This window comes from Chiloscyllium plagiosum, unplaced genomic scaffold (assembly GCF_037043375.1).
Source record: "Chiloscyllium plagiosum isolate Xiang-an unplaced genomic scaffold, Cpla_swu_hap1 HiC_scaffold_29, whole genome shotgun sequence".
Classification (NCBI taxonomy): Eukaryota; Metazoa; Chordata; class Chondrichthyes; order Orectolobiformes; family Hemiscylliidae; genus Chiloscyllium; species Chiloscyllium plagiosum.
Window position 1 is genome coordinate 558,230 of NW_028270167.1, and position 20,710 is coordinate 578,939.

At 44.8% G+C, this 20,710-nt stretch overlaps 2 protein-coding genes across 8 annotated transcripts in view; one reads left to right on the top strand and one right to left on the bottom strand.

Moving 5' to 3' along the window:
* The window catches only part of tecta (tectorin alpha), a 269,171-nt gene that overhangs the window by 127,724 nt on the left and 120,737 nt on the right, over positions 1 to 20,710 (top strand). The gene's annotated exons all lie outside the window — the stretch shown is intronic.
* On the bottom strand, positions 103 to 20,376 carry tlcd5b (TLC domain containing 5b). 2 transcript variants are annotated; one of them, XM_043676443.2, is made up of 3 exons: positions 18,852 to 20,376; positions 13,329 to 13,528; positions 103 to 1,334 (listed from the first exon to the last, which is right to left on the bottom strand). In XM_043676443.2, exons 2-3 carry the CDS (start codon positions 13,522 to 13,524, stop codon positions 793 to 795), a joined length of 738 nt encoding a protein of 245 aa, XP_043532378.1. In that variant the 5' UTR covers positions 13,525 to 13,528; positions 18,852 to 20,376; the 3' UTR covers positions 103 to 792. The 2 variants fall into 2 exon arrangements, with proteins under 2 accessions (XP_043532378.1, XP_087832391.1); XM_087976265.1 differs by lacking the exon at positions 18,852 to 20,376 and having other exon boundaries at positions 13,329 to 13,683.

Consider the following 20,710-nt stretch of genomic DNA (forward strand, 5'->3'; position numbering starts at 1 on the left):
GAGAAACATGGAATGTTTGAGAAAAGCCTTAAAAGCCCACGATAATCCAGGAAAGCTCAAGGCTAGGTATTCAATGTCTCAGTTAGATGAGCGGAGTCTTATGAGCGGAGCCACACTGATCACAAAGTTCCATCGTTTACCTGTGTCATGTTAGCTGCCATCAGCTGGACTGGCAATAGACCCAGAAAAATTGGCTTCAATTATCCCTAGTGTAGATAGGGCCAAAACGTAGCCAGGAATCATGCATCTGATCAGTGATCCCAAGTCAGTAGAAAGGAAATCACCCAGGGGTCCTGCTCCTGATCACTGTCAAGTAAATCCTATCCATTAACAGTCACTATCCAGGACAGCAGGTTGCCAATGGCTCTTATCTAACATCACCAGGGACCTGGATCACATGGTGAATCAGATATTTCAAAAGAGGGAAATAAACTGAAATGAAAAAAACAACTCCAGGTCAAAATCAACCCAAACTGTTTGTTGCACATGCAGCATAGTCAGGGAACAAGACTGATGTTAGACATGATGCAGAGAGACATTTTGTACTATTCAAATGCCATTGAGGAAACTGGTCAGTTTTGGGAAGGTTTTCAGCTAAAAGTGATTGGGTGCAGATGGCTACATGACATATCCTGAACTGAGCCACAGATTCCCCTTCATGAGGGTGGCCCAAAATCATGAGATGAAAATCACATCTAAAGGAAGTCACTATAGAGGAATACTGAGGAAATGATGAAAGACATCTCTGGTTGTGCTTGACTGCCCCTCAGAACTTTTCACCAGTGCTATAAGCTAGCAAGCTTTATTTACGTGTCCATTGGCGTATAGATGAAAAGGGCATCTGCTCCACTCTCTCCATGTCTTGTATTTGTGATTAATCTTCCTCCAAGCAAACTTGACAATGCTCAGCATGAACAACCAGGACACTGCATACATGGCGACTCCTGCCAACTTCACAACAGGGAGGGGTACAGGGGAAGTTAACTCACAGTACAGCAGCCTGCCCCCAATCCCGATCCGCACACAGCTAAACAGCAACACAAACAGCAAGTCAACAATATCTCCCAGCACGGAGTGGTAATGGCCAGATTTTCGAAGAAACCAGCGGATTTGGAGGAAAGGATTGGTCAGTTCACTGCCAAAGATGACAGCATTGACTTCAACAGCTGAGTGTCCCAAAGCCAGCACCATGACAATGCCAAGGATACTGAGACAGTGGTGAGAGAGCATCATCAGACCCTCTGTTTGAAAATAAATACACCAGCACATATCAAATATAAAATAACCCAATGACAGACACAGCACTTGAGTCTGAAGCTCAGTGTTTGGAGAGCCTGAAAAACACAAAGAAAAATTCAATATAACTTGCAGTTTTGAAACTAAATTATTTCCACTTTTAACAAGTCACTCACCAGCTCAAAACCAGTCACAATTACACAGTTATTTAATATTTTGAATTAAACTATTTAGGAAAATTGAATTCATTAAAAATAGAATATAAAATTTTGAATAAAAACAATCAATGAGAATAGACTGATAATTGGCCGGGTTGGATTTGTCCTGTTTGTGTACAGGACATGCCTCGGCCTTTTTCACATTTTGGGTGGATGCAAGGGTTGTAACTGGACTGGAACAGCATGGTCAGGGGAGGCATAGCAGGTTTTGGAGAACAAGTCTTCAGTAATATTGCCAGAAAGTTGTCAGGGCCCAAAGCCTTTGCAGTATCCAATGCTCCCTATTGTTTCTTGATATCACATGGAGTGAATTAAGTTGCTGAAGACTGGTATCTGTGATCCTGGGGACCCACTGGAGAAGGCTGAGATGGATCATCCACTCAGCACTTCTGGCTGAAAATTGTTGCAAATGATTCAGCCTTATGTTTTGCACTGATGGGCTGGGCTCTCCCATTATTGAGAATGGGGATACTTGTGAGCCTTCTCCTCCAGAGTTGATTTAATTATCCACCATCATTTATGATCGGATGTGGCAGGACCGCAGAGATTAGACCTGTCGGTTACATGGCAACTGCTGCTTATATTATTTGTAGCTTCACCAGGTTAACACCTTGTGCTCCAGAATTCGCCATACCCTTAGCCAAACTGTTCCAGTACAGCTATAACACTAGCATTGATGAGACAATGTAGACAATTGCCCATTTATTTCCTGTATGATACACCATCAGTAGATATATGTTTTTAAATGGTCCAATCCACACGTTTCGTAACAGCCTTACTTCACTTAGCAACATTTCATAAAATTCTCACTCAACTAATTATTAGCACCCTTATTTATACAAATAATTCAAAACCAATTAGTTCAATTAATACATTTATTACCTATTCCCTGGTTCCATTTGATCTCAGGCACTCCTTTAGATCTTATTAGATGATAACACAAAAAGCAGAACAAATCCAACTCAGCCAATTACAACCACATCAGTCTACTCTTGAACATCAATGAAATGATGGAAGGTGTCCATCAACAGTATTATCAAGCAGCATCTTCTCAGCGATGCGCCTGACCTTATTACAACCTTGATTCAAACATGGACATAAGAGCTGAATTCCAGGGGTGAGATGTGGCATCAGGGAGCCCTAGCAAAGCTGAAGTCTATGGGAACCAAGGGTAAAATTCTCTGCTGACTGGAGTTATATTTGGCATATAGGAAGATAGTTGTGATGGTTGCAGGTCAGTCATCTCAGCTCCAGGACATCTCTGCAGGAGTCCCTCAGGGTAGTGTCCTATGTCCAGCTATCTTCAGCTGCTTCATCAATGACTCCCTCCATCATAAGGTCAGGAATGAGGATTTTAGCTGATGATTGCACTTTTGCAACTCCTCAGATACAGAAGCAGTCCATGTCCAAATGGAGAAAGACCTGGACAATATCCAGGCTTGAGCTGAAATACAGCAAGAAACGTTCATGCCACACAGGTTTTACCATTTTGTCAGGAAATGACCATCTCCAAAAAAGAATCTAACCATTGCATCTTGACATTTAATGGCATTATCACTACTAAATTTCCTACTGTCTACTACTGACTAGAAACTGAACTGGATAAGCTGGAGAAAGACAGCAGCTACAAGAGTAAGTCAGTAGAGGCTAGGAATCCTGTGGCAAGTAACTCACCTTCTGACTCCCCAAAGGCTGTCCACCATATGCAAGGCACAGGTCAGGCTTGTGATGGAATACTCCCCCCTTGGGTGAGTGCAGCTCCAACAACACTCTAGAAACTCGACACCATCCAGGACAAAGCATCCCATTTAACGGGCATCAAATCCACAACCATTTCCTTTGTCCACTATCAATCTACTGTAGCTGCACTGTATACCATCTACAAGATGCACTGTAGTAACTCTCAAAATGTCTACTGTCAGCATCTTCCAAACTCATAGCACTTCCATTTGAAGGACAAGACATCAGATACTTGGGAACATCACCTACTGAAATTTGCCCTCTATACCACTCACCTTCCTGACTTAAAACATTAAACTTTACAGCGCAGTACAGGCCCTTCGGCCCTCGATGTTATGCCAGCCTGTGAAACCAACCTGAAGCCCATCTAACCTACACTATTCCATTCTCATCCATATGTCTATCCAATGACCATTTAAATGCCCGTAAGGTCTACTACTGTTGTAGGTAGTGCATTCCACGCCCTACTACTCTCTGATTAAAGAAACAACCTCTGACATCTGTCCTATATCTATCACCCCTCAATTTGAAGCTATGCCCCTTCGAGCTAGCCATCACCATCCGAGGGAAAAGGCTCTCACAGTCCGCCCAATCTAACCCTCTGATTATCTTATATATCTCAATTAAGTCGCCTCTCAACCTCCTTCTCTCTAAAGAAAACATCCTCAAGACCCTCAAACTTTCCTCGTAAGACCTTCCCTCCATAGCAGGCAACATCCTAGTAAATCTCCTCTGAACCCTTTCCAAAGCTTCCACATCCTTCCTATAATGTGGTGTCCAGAACTGTACACAATACTCCAAGTGCGGCCGTACCAGAGTTTCTACAGCTGCAGCATGACCTCATGGTTCCGAAACCCGATCCCTCTACTTATAAAAGCTAATACACCATATGCCTTCTTAACACTCTATCAACCTGGGTGGTAACTTTGAGGGATCTATGTACATGGACACCGGGATCTCTCTGCTCATCTATTCTACCAGGAATCTGAGCATTCGCCCAGTACTCTTTCTTCCTGTTACTCCTTCCAAAGTGAATCATTCATACCTTTCTATAGTGACCTTAGTGTTATCCGCAAATTTACTAACCCATCCTTCTACGCCCTAATCCAGGTAGTTTATAAAAATGATAAACAGCAGTGGACCCAAAACAGATCCTTGCGGTACATCACTAGTAACTGAACACCAGGATGAACCTTTCCCATCAACTACCATCCTCTTGTCTCCTTTCAGGTAGCCAATTTCTGATCCAAACCGCTAAATCACCCTCAATCCCACGCCTCCATATTTTGTGCAGTAGCCTACCATGGGGAACCTTATCGAACGCCTTCCTGAAATCCATATACACCACATCAACCGCTTTACCCTCATCCACCTGTTTGGTCTCCTTCTCAAAGAACTCAATAAGGTTTGTGAGGCACGACCTACCCTTCACAAAACTGTGCTGACTATCTCTAATCAACTTATTCCCATCAAGATGATTATAAATCCTATCTATCATAATCTTTTCCAACACTTTACCCAAAACTGAAGTAAGGCTCACTGGTCTAGAATTACCAGGGTTGTCTCTACTCCCCTTTTTGAACAAGGGACCAACATTTGCTATCATAGAACATAGAAGAATACAGCGCAGTACAGGCCCTTCGGCCCTCGATGTTGCGCCGATCCAAGCCCACCTAACCTACATTAGCCCACTATCCTCCATATGCGTATCCAATGCCCGCTTAAATGCCCATAATGAGGGAGAGTCCACCACTGCTACTGGCAGGGCATTCCATGAACTCACGACTCGCTGAGTAAAGAACCTACCCCTAACATCTGTCCTATACCTACCCCCCCTTAATTTAAAGCTATGCCCCCTTGTAATACCTGACTCCATACGTGGAAAAAGATTCTCACTGTCGACCCTATCTAAACCCCTAATCATCTTATACACCTCTATCAAGTCACCCCTAAACCTTCTTTTCTCCAATGAAAACAACCCCAAGTGCCTCAGCCTTTCCTCATACGATCTTTCTACCATACCAGGCAACATCCTGGTAAACCTCCTCTACACCCGTTCCAGTGCCTCCACATCCTTCCTATAGTATGGCGACCAAAACTGCACACAATACTCCAGATGCGGCCGCACCAGAGTCTTATACAACTGCAACATGATCTCAGTACTCCGGAACTCAATTCCTCTACCAATAAAAGCCAGTATGCCATATGCCTTCTTCACCGCACTATTTACCTGGGTGGCAACTTTCAAAGATCTGTGTACATGGACACCAAGATCCCTCTGCTCATCCACACTACCAAGTATCCGTCCATTAGCCCAGTCCCCCATCTTTTTATTACTCTTACCAAAGTGAATCACCTCACACTTAGCTACATTGAACTCCATTTGCCACCTTTCTGCCCAGTTCTGCAGCTTATCTATATCCCGCTGTAAACTGCCACATCCTTCCTCACTGTCTACAACTCCTCCGACTTTCGTATCATCCGCAAACTTGCTCACCCAACCTTCTAACCCCTCCTCCAGGTCATTTATAAAAATGACAAACAGCAATGGTCCCAAAACAGAGCCTTGCGGAACATCGCTAGTAACGGCACTCCAAGATGAACCTTTGCCATCAACTACTACCCTCTGTCTTCTTCCAGCCAGCCAACTCCTAATCCAAACCTCCAACTCACCCTCAATGCCATACCTCCGTATTTTTTGCAGTAGTCTACCATGGGGAACCTTATCAAACGCCTTACTAAAATCCATATACACCACATCTACCGCTTTCCCCTCGTCCACCTCCTTAGTCACCTTGTCAAAGAATTCAATAAGGTTTGTGAGGCACGACCTGCCCTTCACAAAACCATGCTGACTATCCTCCAGTCTTCTGGCACTATTCCTGTAGACAATGACAACATCATGATCAAAGAGCACAGCAGTTCAGGCAGCATCCAAGGAGCTTCGAAATCGACGTTTCGGGCAAAAGCCATTCATCAGAAAGGGCTTTTCATGAAGGGCTTTTGCCCAAAACGTCGATTTCGAAGCTCCTTGGATGCTGCCTGAACTGCTGTGCTCTTCCAGCACCACTAATCCAGAATCTGGTTTCCAGCATCTGCATTCATTGTTTTTACATCATGATCAAAGTCAAAGGCTCGGCAATCTCCTCCCTGGCTTCCCAGAGAATCCTAGGATAAATCCCATCCAGCCAAGGGGATTTATCTATTTTCACACTTTCCAGAATTTCTGATACCTCCTCCTTGTGAACGTCAATCCTATCTTGTCTAGTAGCCTGTTTCTCAGTATTCTCCTCGACAACATTGTCTTTTTCCAGTGTGAGTACTGACGAAAAATATTCAATTAGTGCTTCCCCTTTCTCCTCTGAATCCACGTACAACTTCTTACTACTGTCCTTGACTGGCCCTAATCTTATTCTAGTCATTGTTTTATCCCTTATATACCAATAGAAAGCTTTAGGGTTTTCCCTGATCCTATCCATCAACAACTTCTTATGTCCCCTCCTTGCTCATCTTAGCTCTGTCTTTAGGTCTTTCCTGGGTACCGTGTAAGTGGACGTAGGTTTGCTCACTGAGCTGGAAGGTTCATTTTCTGCTTTCTATTTATATTCTTGGGCTTCTTTGGGTTGGTGATGTCATTTTCAGCAATGCTTCGCCTGAGGCCCACTGAAGATGTTACCTAATAGGGTGACGAAACATCTCTTCCTCCCTCTCACCTTAACCTCCTTCCACCTATCGCATTTCCAACGCCCCTCCCCCAAGTCGCTCCTCCCTACCTTTTATCTTAGCCTGCTTGGCACACTTTCCTCATTCCTGAAGATGGGCTCATGCCAGAAACGTCGATTCTCCTGCTTCTTGGATGCTGCCTGACCTGCTGCACTTTTCCAGCAACACATTTTCAGCTCTGACGAAACATCTGGAAATGAACCATTCAGCTCAGTGAGCAAACCTACTTCCAGAACTCTCAATCGCCCTCACTGAGCTTCACATTTCATCCTAATATAAGCCTTCTTCTTCCCCTTAACAAGAGATTCAACTTCCTAAGTAAACCACTGCTCAACAACTTCTTCCCTGTCTGACAGGTACATACGTATCAAGGACACACAGTAGCTTTTCCTCGAATAATCTCCACATTTCAACTGTGCCCATCCCCTGCAGTTTCCTTCACCATCCTACGCATCCTAAGTCTTGTCTAATCACATCGTGTATTAGTCAGGGTAAATATAGGGTAGGGGAATGGGTCTGGGTGGGTTACTCTTCACAAAAAAAGGGGGCGGCATGGTGGCTCAGCAGTTGCTGCCTCACAGGACCAGGGACCCAGGTTTGATTCCTGCCTCAGGCGACTGCCTGTGTGGAGTTTGCACATTCTTCCTATCTCTGTGTGGGTTTCCTCCGGGTGCTCCGGTTTCCTCCCACAATCCAAAGATGCGCAGGTCAGGTGAATTGGCCATGCTAAATTGCCCATAGTATAAGGTGCATTTGTCAGGGGTAAATGTAGGCTACGGGAATGGATCTGGTTGGGTTGCTCTTCAGAGGGTCGGTATGGACTTGTTGGGCCAAAGGGCCTGCTTCCATGCTGTAGGGAATCTAACCTCATCTAAATCGTAATTGCCTTTCTCCCCGCTGTAGCTCTTGCCCCCTCGGTGTATACCTATCCCTTTGCATCGCTAAAGTAAACATAACTAAATTGTGGTCACTATTACCAAAGTGCTCATCTACCTCCAAATCTAACACCTGGCCAGGTTCATTACACAGTACCAAATCTAATGTGGCCTTCCCCTTGTTGGCCTGTGCCAGAAAGCCCTCCTGCACACATTAGGCAAAAATTGATCCATCTAACGTACTTGAACTATAGTATTCCCAGTCAATATTTGGGAAGTTAAAGTCCTCCATAATAAGTACCATGTCACTCTCGCTCTTATTGAGAATTATCTTTGTAATCCTTTCCTCTACATCTCTGGAACTACTCAGAGGCCTATAGAAAACTCCCAACAGGGCAACCTCTCCTTTCCTGTTTCTAACCTCAGCCAATACTACCTCAGTTGACGTATCCTCAAATGTCCTTTCTGCACCATAATACTGTCCTTGACTAACAATGCCAGCCCCCACTTCTTTTACCATCTTCCCTGTTCTTACTGAAACATCTAAATCCCGGAAACTGCAACAACCATTCCTGTCCCTGCTCTATCCTGGTCTCCGAAATGACCACAACATGGAAATCCCAGGTACCAACCAATGCTGCAAGGTCACCCACCTTATTCTGGATGTTCCTGGCATTGAAATAGACACACTTCAAGCCAACTTCTTGCTTTCCAGTGCCTTCTTGTGACCCTGAAACCTTATTTTGGATTTCCCTATGCTCAACCTCCTCTATACTCAAACTACAATTCAGATTCCCATCCCCTACTGAATTATTTAAGCCCACCCAAAGAGTATTAGCAAATTTCCTCCCCAGGATATTGGTCCCTCCCCTCTGGTTCAGGTGAAGACCATCCTGTTTGTAGAGGTCCCACCTACCCCACAAAGAGCTCCAATTATCCAGGAATCCAAAACCCACCCTCCCTGCACCATCCCTGTAGCCACGTGTTCAAGTCTCTCTCTCTATTCCTCGCCTCCCTAGCACATGGCAAGGGCAACAAACCAGAGATAACAACTGTTTGACCTAGCTCTAAGCTTCCACCCTAGCTCCCTGAATTCCTGCCTGAAATCCCCATCTCTCTTCTGACCTATGTCCTTGGTGCCTATGTGGACCACAACCCAGGGCTGCTCCCCCTCCCTCGCAAGGATCCCAAAAAACACAATCAGAGGCATCACAAACCCTGGGAGCTGGGAGGCAACACACCAACCATGAGACTCTCTCATTCCCACAGAACATCCTGTCAGTTCCCCTAGCAGACCCTCTGCTCCTCTTCCCCCTTCCCTTCTCAGCATTAGAGACAGATTCTGTACCAAAGACCTGTGCCCCATTGCTTACCCCTAGTAAGTCCCACCCACCACCTGCAAAATAGTACCCAAATCAATATACTTATTGTTATGGGGAACAGTCATAGGGGATCCCTGCACTGCCTGCCGATTCCCTTTCTGTCCCCTGACAATAACCCAGCTACCTGAGATGTGACTACCTCCCTGTAACTCCTCTCAATAACTCCCTCTGCCTCCCGAATGATCTAAAGTTCATCCAGCTCCAGTTCTCTAATGCGGTTTTCAAGGAGCTGAAGTTGGGTGCACTTCCCGCAGATGTAGTCAACGGGGATACTGGTGGTGACGCTTACCTCCCACCTGGAAATATATCGCTCTTCTTTTGGTCAGTGGGTCAAAGTCCAGCAAAGTTCCTCCCTAATGGCATTGAGGGTCTACCTGCAGCAACATGATCTGCAGCGATTAACAGAGGCAGGTCATGATCACCATCTCTAGGAATGGGGAAAAGATACTGGCCTAGCCTGTAATGCCCACACCCCTTGAATTAATAAAAGAAAAACAGAAATATTTGAATTCAGTAGATTCCAGCATGAAGGATCAATGCGCATCAACCCAGAATCCCAATAGCAGCAACTCTGTGAAGAGTCAGATGAGTGTTCTACATTAATGATGTCAGGTACCCCCTCACACAGTGACATGTGAGTAATCTCCATGGGGAGAAGGCCAAAAGAGGCAGAATCAGTACAAATAAATTCCCCCATGCACTATGATTTTATCACCCACAAACAGCCTTCATGCACCCTGACCATAGATACAAAATCAGATAGAAATTCCCAGGCTGAGATAGAAAATCTCAGCCTGAAGCAAATTAATGGGCATATCCCAGCTGAGATACTGTCTAATAAATATGCACAGTCAAGAAGTGATGTAAATGAAAAATGATTTTGTTACTGGTGTATGAAGCTAACGATTAGGCCATATGTTCTGTTTTCCCTTAGCAACATCAGAATCGGAATCTGTGCTCATGGTTTTAAGTACTCCAAAGCACCCCAAACACCCCACCCCTACACACAGACACACACAAAGTGCCTGGGTTATGCTCGGGATGCTTAGCCAAACTGCCTGTCTGATCTTGGTCTCAACACTGCAAAGTCCAAACTTCATTCAAAAGTGTATCTTTTTGAGCACAGATTCATCAGCAATAGCAGACAGTTGAAAATTCACTTAAAACTTTAATTTGTGACTGAATAAATTCACTGAAATGCAAACAAAGATTTTTCAATCAACCTGTTCAGCGATGCAGTGACACACACCTCCAAAGCCATCACATCTTGAGGTGTACTTGGACCCAGACCTTTTACCCCAAGGCAAGGTACGAGCCCTGTATCACAACAGCCTTGAATCCATGGTATTGGGTGTTATTTTCTTAATCAACCTATTCGGAGATGTTACCACACACTTCTGGAGCAGGTGGGACTTGAACTCAGTGCTTCTGGCTCAGAGGTAGGGACATTATCAGTGCACCATAAGAATCCTTTCTGGCCAAAAAATATATTTTTGATATCCAGCATCACTTTCATGCACAACACAACCTTTTCTCCCACAACCAAATCACCCATGGTATTTTTCAGCCTTTATCTACCACACTAAATCACTTAGGTTCCAATTTACATGCAATGCCTGGGAAGGGCATTGTAATAACATCAAAGTTGAAAGAACTGGACTATTTTTTAATCAACTTTCAGACACGTTATGACACACCAGTGCTGCAGAAGGGACTTAAACCTGGGTTTCTGGTTTAGAGGTAGGGATACCACCACTGTACCACTCGTGCCCTCTGTATGCTAATTTTCTTTTTTTATATTTGGAAGTGTTATCACACACAAACAAAAACAACTTTTTGTCCCATCACCAAATGACTCGTGGCATCTTTCATCCATTAACTACCACCAATATATCATCATGTTCTAATTAATTAATTTACATGTAAAAGTACCGTAAGGACTTCACAATAACACAAAAAGTGAGGGAGAGATAGGGAGAAAGGGAGGCAATTAAATCAAAATTAAGTTGGACTGGACATTAATTATATCAACTGAAGTTAAGTTGTATAAGTGAAGAGCACTCATTGAATAGATACTTGAGCACATACCAACAGATACCTGATGGTGGAGCTGAGCCAAGCTCAGAGATAATACCTGTCATGATCTATTCTGAGAATATATCAATACTAAATAAAGACTGACTCCGATTTCACCTTCCACTGAGTGGTGATCACGAGCATAACAACCTTTTACACTGGCTTAATCTACTTAAATCAAGATGTGGAGGAGCTGGCGTTGGACTGGGGTCGATAAAATTAAAAATCATACATTACCAGGTTATAGTCCAACAGCTTTATCTGGAAGCACTAGCTTTCAGAGTGCTGCTCCTTCATCAGGTAGCTAGCTGGTGAAGGAGCTGCGTTACAAAAGCTAATGTTTCCAAATAAACCTGTTGGACTATAACCTGGTGTTGGAGCAAGTGAGGACTGCCAATGCTAGAGATTAGAGTCAAGATTATAGTGGAGCTGTAAAAGCACAAGTCAGGCAGCATCCGAGGAGCAGGAAAATTGACATTTCGAGCAAAAGCCCTTCATCAGGATGAGGCTGGGAGATCAGGGGTGGAGAGATAAATGGGAGAAGATTGGGGCTGGGGAGAAGGTAGCTGAGAGCGCAATAGGTGGATGGAGGCGGGGGTGACAGTGATAGGAGGGTGGAGCGGATAGGTGGGAAGGAAGATTGACAGGTGGGACAGGTCATGAGGGCAGTGCTGAGCTAGAAGGTTGAAATTGGGGTAGGGTGGGGAAGGGGAAATGAGGAAACTGGTGAAGTCCACATTGATGCCATGAGTTTGAAGGGTCCCGAGGCAGAAGACGAGGGATTCTTCCTCCAGGCATCGGGTGGTGAGGGAGTGGCGGTGGAGGAGGCCCAGGACCTGCATGTCCTCGGCAGAGTGAGAGTGGGAGTGGGAGTTGAAATGTTCAGCCATGGGGCGGTGGGGTTGATTGGTGCAGATCTCCCGGAGAGGCTCTCTGAAGCACTCTGCGAGAAGGCGTCCGGTCTCCCTAATGTAGAGGAGACCTCATCGGGAGCAACGGATACAGTAAATGACATGTGTGGAAGCGCAGGTGAAACTTTGATGGATGTGGAAGGCTCCTTTGGGGCCTTGGACAAAGGTGAGGGGGGGGGTATGCAGGTTTTGCAATTCCTGCGGTGGCAGGGGAAGGTGAGATGCTGGGGGGCATGGACTCGAGCAGGTAGTCACTGAGGAACGGTCTTTATGGGAAGCAGAAATGGGTGGGTAGGGAAATATATCCCTGGTGGTGGGGTCCGTTAGAAGGTGGCGAAACTGTCAGCGGATGATGCGATTTATGCGGAGGTTGGTGGGGTGGAAGGTGAGGACCGGGAGGGGTTCTGTCCTTGTTGCAGTTGGAGGGGTGGGGTTCGAGGGTGGAAGTTTGGGGGGACGTGTAGGTGATGCGTTGGAGGGCATCTTCAAGCACGTGGGAGGGGAAATTGCGATCTTTAAAGAAGGAGGCCATCTGGTGTGTTCTGTGGTAGAACTGGTCCTCCTGGGAGCAGATGCAGCAGAGGAATTGAGAATACTGGATAGCATTTTTGCAGGAGGTAGGGTGGGAGGAGGTGCAATCCAGCTAGCTGTGGGAGTCGGTGGGTTTGTAAAAAGTGTCAGCATTGAGTTGGTCATTATTGATGGGGATGGATAGGTTCAGGAAGGGAAAGAGGTGATGGATAGCATTTTTGCAGGAGGTAGGTGGGAGGAGGTGTAATCCAGGTAGCTGAGGGAGTTGGTGGGTTTATATGGTGGTGTTGCGTATTTAAATCAACAAAAGGCAGAACATGTCAGCACTCCCTTACCAAGTGTTCTACTTCACTTGCTAGGATCAGCACAGAAAGAATAGATGCAGCAAAGTGTGGTGCTGAGCACAGATCTTGGAATAGAGAAAAATAATCAAGACAGTGATTACTGTCCAGCTTTCAGGTGTCCCACAGACTCAACCTAAATGGTCTGGGATAGCAGGTCCCTCACTGCTGCAAGTCTAATAGTGTCCCAGCAACTTAGTGCCTGTTAATTTGCCTGCTTTTTCCATCCACCTTGCTAACTAAGAATTGATGCATACAATTATTTCTTCCTATTGCAGTTTATGCCAGAACTCACCTGGATGGGTAAAGGGCCATGGCCCATCGATAAATCCAACATATGCAGAGAAACAAACAATGAAGACTCCATGTATAAGGGTTACCAGACGGCAGTTCCATTCATAGTGCTGTTGATTGTTAAACTGACAGAAGGAGAGGTAAAGCGATACCCAAAATATCAAACTGCAGATCACCAGAAGCATAGGGGCAGCCATTTCTCTAGAAAGGATAGAAACGTTAAAAGGTCTGCTCATGGATAAGACAAGACACTGCAGTAGCCAGGATGAAATTAAGGAAATGAAGAGATATCTTCAAAAGCTGATTACATCAAATTCATAAACACATCAGCAAAGGACTACCCATAGCTTTCAGAAGCTAGTTACAGTTCAACAATGACCTGAAGCTAGGGTGGAGATCAAGGATGTGCAAAGACTTACAGGTCAGTACATTAGAAGTAACTGTATGTACATACACAGCACTGTTCGGGACTAGGTTCCTGGATTTTGACCCAGCAATAGTGGTATAACAACTAAAGGATTTTGTTCAGGTCCTTGAGCCTACTTCACATTTCTGTGGGAACTTTGCTGATCAACATTTCAATTCTATTTCACTCCCTGATGCCCTTCCCTATCTAAAATCTATCAGTTTGAGCCTTGAAAGTGTAATTTGGTCCCATCATCCACAGCCTTTGTGGCAAACAGCTCAAGATATCTACTATAATTTGTGGAAAAATTGGTCCAGATTTTGCTTTTAATGGTTGAGCATAGTTTTAAGGTCATTGTTACTACACCCAGCATGGCACCAGTTCCATTGCCAGTTCTAAAACATATTCAGTACCATCCTGAATGCACTCCTGAAATTATTACTGGCCTGTTCTGCATCTTTCCACCAATACAACAATTAACATAAACATCTGCATCTCTGTATTTATGCCTTACTGCAGTTAGAAAGTCTATAGATAGCAGGATGCATGGCTTTGGCACAAGTTAACATTAGGAAAGACAGGATTCTTATTTAAACCCTTGAGTAGATGACAGGCTGTATCCTACTATTTTTCCTGAATTGCTGCAACTTCCACTCTCAACTATTCCTACTTCTCTGATTAATACATTGTACAGATTCCATTGTCCGCACAATCTCTCATGTATCATCCAGCGATCCTATAACAGAAGAGGTGACATTGAAGCCAGTGATGTAAATTAGCCTTTAAATTAATCCTGATAATTTGTCACATTCATAAATCTAGTAATCAGTAACTATGTGGCTGAGATTAGAAGATGTACTAAATCGTAGATCATACACTTTACTGGATCAATTTCGTACATCAGTATTTTTACTGAATCTGGAATGGGATTTTCCTGTGTCTCTGCTCCTGCCCGAGTCCAAGCCTTTAGGATTGAAGATATTTCTCCAGATTAACCACAAGGTCAGATGTTTCTGGTTTTAAGAACCACTCCAGTACTGAGCACTAAAAATAAATCTGAAATTCCAGTTCAGTACTAAGGGAGTGCTCCATTATCAGAGGTTCTGTCAGGTAGATATTACAACTGCCGTTTTAGAAGTAAAGCACAGGTTTCTTTCAACTTTGGCTAATATTTATCCTTCACTAAACACTGCAAAAGCAGATCATTATAACATTGCTCTTATTTTGGGTCCTGTATACACCCAAAACATTGACTTCTCCACCTCATTATGCTGCCTGGCTTGCTGTGTTCTTCCAGTCTTCTGTTTGTCTACCTTAGTGAAGCCTGGCAGTCATGTTTCCCATATTACAATGGTTAATAAATGTAAGTAGTACTGAATTGTTTTAAAATACTTTGGCAAAAACTGAGGTTGCGAATGATTAGGAAATAGTTTACTACTTTTACCCATCTTATTTTAGATTCTCCTGTAAGTGAAAACAGACCCCATCTACGGTTTCCAATCACGTCATCATTTTGAAGACCTGTACCAGATCTTTTCGAAGTCTTCTGCTTTCTGAAGAAAAAAGGGCCAACCTATTCAATCTTTCCCAATAGCTGCAATCTCCCTGTTTTTGTACTCCACATCTCCTTGCTCGTCTGGTTTCTATGTTCTTTTTATAACATGGAGACCATATTTATGTTCAGTACTTTTAACCCAGTCTGACCAGGGCACTATATATGTTTAGTGTAATTTCACTACTGATTAACCCTATGCCCCTATAAATAAATCCCAGCATTTTACTCACATCACAGGTTAGCTTTTCTAATCATGATGTTGCATTTAATACTTCATTCATCTCTATCCCTAGATCCTTTTCTACATCATGATATTTGATTTTTCCTTCCAAAGTGTATCAATTAACTGCGAAATCTGAAAATGTTATAATACCATCTTAAATCATGCTGCATTCTTCCTCAGTGTTATCATTATCTGTCAGTTTGGTGTTATCTGAAAACTTTGGTATTGAGTTATTTATTCCTAAATCTAAATTCTTAATAACAGTAGTCCCAGCACTGATTATTCTAAACATCGCTTTCTGCCTCACTCCAATTTGAAGAACACCCATTAGCCATTCTCTGCCTGCTTTTCATTAGCCAACATTCCATCTGTTCAGCTATCTGACCAACCTTTATCTACTTTGTAGAAATCAGCATTTATGACATTCACAACTTTACCTTTCTACTGTCTCCTTAATCAGTTCAGTTAAATGTGATTTCACCTTTTGGAATCTATGCTATTTTATAATATTTTCTATGCATCTGGGTCTCATTTGAAGAACCTTCTAAGATGCCATTCCTCTGTCCTGCAGCAATTGACTCCTAGATCAATGTTCCATCACCACCATGCCCCTTTCCCTGCCTCTCCCTCAACCGTATCTCCTGATACAAATGATATGTATCCCTTTGTTGATCAAAGCCCTCAACTCACCTGAGGTTAAGTTCTACCAACTGTTGTGGTGGCATCTGAACCCATGTCCCCAAAGCATTATCCTAGGCCACTGGTTTATTAGTTCAATGACATTTGCACTATGCCACCACCTCCTGTGTGGCTGTACGGTTAAGGGTAGTGGAGGTTTCAGGATGGGCAATCGGAATGTTCTGTATTGAAGCAGGGATATAGATCGAGGCATGATAGATGCAGCACCTGCAAGATACTCTCAGACTAACACACCCCGTTGATCCTTGGAATGATATCACCTTCATTTTTTATAGGTTCCAATATGTTTCTATCACTAATTAGCCTGACTGGTCTATGATTTACTACCTGTCTCACTTTATTAATTCGTAGACTGAGTGTTTCTGATTGGGTCTGCATGTATTGCCCATCCCTAATTGCCTTGGAGAAAGTGGTGGTGAGTTGCCATCAGTGCAGTTTTTGGGATGTCGAGACAGTGCTCGGAGGTAAGCTGTTTTAGGTTTTTTATCCAGCCGAACCTTCTAGCTCAGCGAGCAAAGCTACATCCAGAACCTCAACCTGAGCTACAAATCTTCTCAAAACTCGCAGATGACTAAAGGTTTAATCAGAGGGTCACTACACCTAAGGTAAGGGCTGAGACTGAGAAGGAAGGACTTTTATGGTGATCTCAGCCAACTAGGGAATTATTCCTGTATTGTTAGTGTCACTCTGCATTGCAAACAAATCATCCAGTCAAGTGAGCTAATCGACCCCAACCACAGGAAGGATTCAATTGTGCTAAAGAGAGTACCGGATGAGATTCACTAGGAAGAAGCCTGGGTTGCAGTGATTCAGCTTTGAAGAGGGTCAAGTTCGGCTTAGGGTGTTTTCCTTTCGAGCAGAGAAGACTGAAGAAAGAAACCTGATTAAGGTGTACAAAATTATGAAAGGCAAAGATAGGAAGAGACTTCTCCCTTAGTTTTAAGATCAATGACTAGGGGAGTAGATGTAAAGTGACAGGCAGAAGGTTTCATGGGAATTGGAAAAATAAAATTTTCAGAGAGGTGGGGGGGTATCTGAAGCTCACTGTCTGGAAAAGGTAGTGGGGTAGGAACCTGCACATTTTAAAAATATTTAGATGAGCACTAGAAGCAACGTAGCATACAGGCCAAGTGGTAAAAAAAAAGTGGGATTCGAGGAGGTAGGTACTGTATCTGATGGAGAAAGTGAGAACTGCAGATGCTGGAGATCAGAGTCGAGAGTGCAGTGCTGGAAAAGCACAGCAGGTTAGGCAGCATCCTGATGAAGGGCACTTGCCCGAAGTATTGATTCTCCTGCTCCTCAGATGCTGCCTGACCTGCTATGCTTTTCAAGCAATATACTCTCAACTCTGACCTCCAGCATCTGCAGACCTCACTGTCTCCTAGACATGCTGGGCCTCAGGGCCTCTTTTCCATACTGTAAAATTTATGACCTATGAAAGCTAGTGTAATGCTGCCCATAATAAGAACCACAGGGAATGCTGGAGAAATTCAGCAAGTATAGCAGCGTCTTTGATGAGAGAAACAGAATTAACATTCTGTTCATAAGATCCTTCATCAGTACTAAAGTCATACCATACTCTAAACATTAACTCTTTCTTTCTCTGCAAATGCTGGCAGATATGCTGTGTTTCTCCAAAATTCTTGTTTCAAATTTCCAGCATTTGTAGTTACTTTGATTTTATCATAACAACCCATCTGGTTCACTAATGTCCTTTTAGGAATGGAAATCTGCCATCCTTATCTGGTCTGGCTTACATGTGGGTCCAGGCGCACAGAAATGTGGCGAACTCTTAATTGTCTCCAGCAATGGTCTGGCAAGACACTCAGCAGACCCACTCCTAATAACCATTTTCTGCATAACTTGCAGTTGATAGCCAAATCCATAAAAAATTTAAAAGCTGATCATCACCAAAAAGCAATGCACCTGCTTCACAGACCCAGCCCTCAACATCTCTCCAGACTTCAGTGTATACCTGACTTTGGCCAGTGCCTGTCCCCAACTTGTGGCATTGACCCCACTCCCTGGGGGTGTGGGGGTGTAGGGGCGTGGGGGTGTAGGGGCGTGGGGGTGTAGGGGCGTGGGGGTGGGGGGGGGAGGGGCGTGGGGGGGAGGGGTGTGGGGGTGTGTGGGGGTGGGGGGGAGGGGTGTGGGGGTGTAGGGGCGTGGGGGTGGGGGGGAGGGGTGTGGGGGGGGTAGGGGTGTGGGGGGGGTAGGGGCGTGGGGGTGGGGGGGAGGGGTGTGGGAGGGGTAGGGGCATGGGGGGGGTAGGGGCGTGGGGGTGGGGGGGGGAGGGGTGTGGGGGTGTAGGGATGGGGGGTGGGTGTAGGGATGGGGGGATGTAGGGGTGGGTGGGAGGGGTGTGGGGGTGGGGGGTGGGGGTGTGGGGGGGGAGGGATGGGGGGTGTGGGGGTGTAGGGATGTGGGGTGGGTGTAGGGATGGGGGGTGGGCGGGGGGGTGTAGGGGTGTGGGGGTGGGTGGGAGGGGGGTGGGGGTATGATTGTGGGGGTGGGGGAGTGACGATGGAGACAGAAATAGATGGAGCGAGGGGACATGGGAGAGAGAGTGGGGTCTATGAGCCTCAGACCATCAGCAGCTCTCTTCCCCGTCGCCATGGAAACCCTGTGGGACCGCACTCACCCGCGGCCAGACACCCCGCTCCTCGGCGACTGACTGACTGACTGACCCACCGCCCGCTCTCCCGGCTTTAGGGGCCGCTCGCCACACCGCGGCCTCCGCCAGCAGCGCCATCAGCTGGTACCGACCGTGACTGCAGGCTCCCAGGGATGAGAGGAACAAACAGAAACTACTGCAAAAAACTCAGCAAGTCTGACAGTATCTGTGCAGAGAAATCAAGAGTGACCCTTCCTCAGAATTAATAATAGCCAGGAAAAAGAATTTTTTTTAATACAAAATATAGGTTTGGGGGAAAAGAGTAAATGACAGGTGTAGATACAGCCCAAAGTCAAAAACAGTTGGACAAAGGAGTGGGTCTGGGTCAGCCTGGGAGAATGTATATTTGCTAATAAGGAAGATCAGTAGCTGACAATGGGTTGTGTGAGATACTGGTCCATGTGATGATAAGGTCTGGTGTGTGGGGTTAGGGGTAAAGACATGGAAGAAGGTTCCTAAAGTCCTAAAATTACTGAACTCTGCATTGAGTCAAGAAAGCTGTAAAGTTCCCAAGAGGAAAATGAGGCGCTGAACTTCCAGCTTGTGCTGAGCTTTACCTTTGCACTGCAGCAAGCTTGAGACAGAGATTTTGGCCCAGGAACAGGGTGGTGTGTTGAAGTGGCAGGTGTCAGGAAGCTCTCGCTCATTTTTGTGCACAGAATGTAGGTGTTCTGCAAAGTGACTGCCCAGTCTATGTTTCATCTTCTCAGTGTAGAGGAGACCACACTGTGAGCAGTGAATACATCAGATTAGACTCAGTGAAGTCCAGATAAATCACTGCTTCATCTGGAAGGTATGGCTGGGGCCTTGGATAGTGAGGAGGGAGGAAGAAAGTGGGCCAGTGTTGCACCATCTGCGTTTGCAAGGGAAGGTACCAGGAATGGACCTAAGTGTTCTGGAGGGAATGATTGCTACAGAAGGCTGACAAGGGAGGGAAGAGAAATGTGTGTCTGGAGGTGGCAGAAATGGTGGCCAATGGTTCTTTGGATGTAGATGCTGTTGGATGGTAGATGAGGACAAGGGGAACCCTATTGTTTTTAGAGTCATACAAAACAGAAAGAGACTCTTTGGTCCAACTGATTTATGCTGACCAGGTTTCTGAAACTAGTCCATTTGCCTGTGTTTGGCCCATATCCCTCTAAACTGTTCTTATTCATGTACCCATCCAACTGTCTTTTAAATATTATAATTTAATTGCTTCTATCATTTCCTCTGACAGCTCATTCCACATATGCACCCCCAGTGTGGAAGAAGTTGCCCTTTCATGTCTGTTTTAAATCCTTCTCCTCTCACCTAGTGACAATCACCTGATGAAGGAGCGTCGCTCCGAAAGCTAGTGTGCTTCCAATTAAACCTGTTGGACTATAACCTGGTGTTGTGTGATTTTTAACTTTGTACACCCCAGTCCAACACCGGCATCTCCGAATCATAAGTATTTACAACTCCTTTCTCAAACCTATCTTTTACTTTCCCCTCTACAATACTGGTCCAATAAAAACCCCAATTAAGATTTACCAAAAAATTCACATTATCAAAACCAGCCAGCTGTTGAATCTTCTCTTTGTATCTTCCTCTGTCTTCTTAGGGATTTCAGTTTCACAAGTCATTGATAGAGAAAGGTACCTTTAAGAGAGCTATTCTCCAGGCAGTCTGCATATGTTGCTGGCTTGGCAGTTCTCCTCCAACTGTTCCGTTCTTTTCGGTTTTATACCCCAAAGCATCGGATCATTTCATTGGTTTTAATATTTTCAAAACATCAAATTCAAACTTGATTGGAGTTTAGTATCCTGGGGCATAATTTAAACTGATTGGCTGAATTTGAATTT

Bases quoted from the DNA above. Each gene is read 5' to 3' on its own strand.
- tlcd5b (XM_087976265.1), bottom strand. From the start codon at position 13,563: ATGAGCAGACCTTTTAACGTTTCTATCCTTTCTAGAGAAATGGCTGCC. The intron at 1,335-13,328 runs GTGAGTTCTGGC...TGTGTTTTTCAG, and splicing joins ATGGCCCTTTACCCATCCAG to GCTCTCCAAACACTGAGCTT.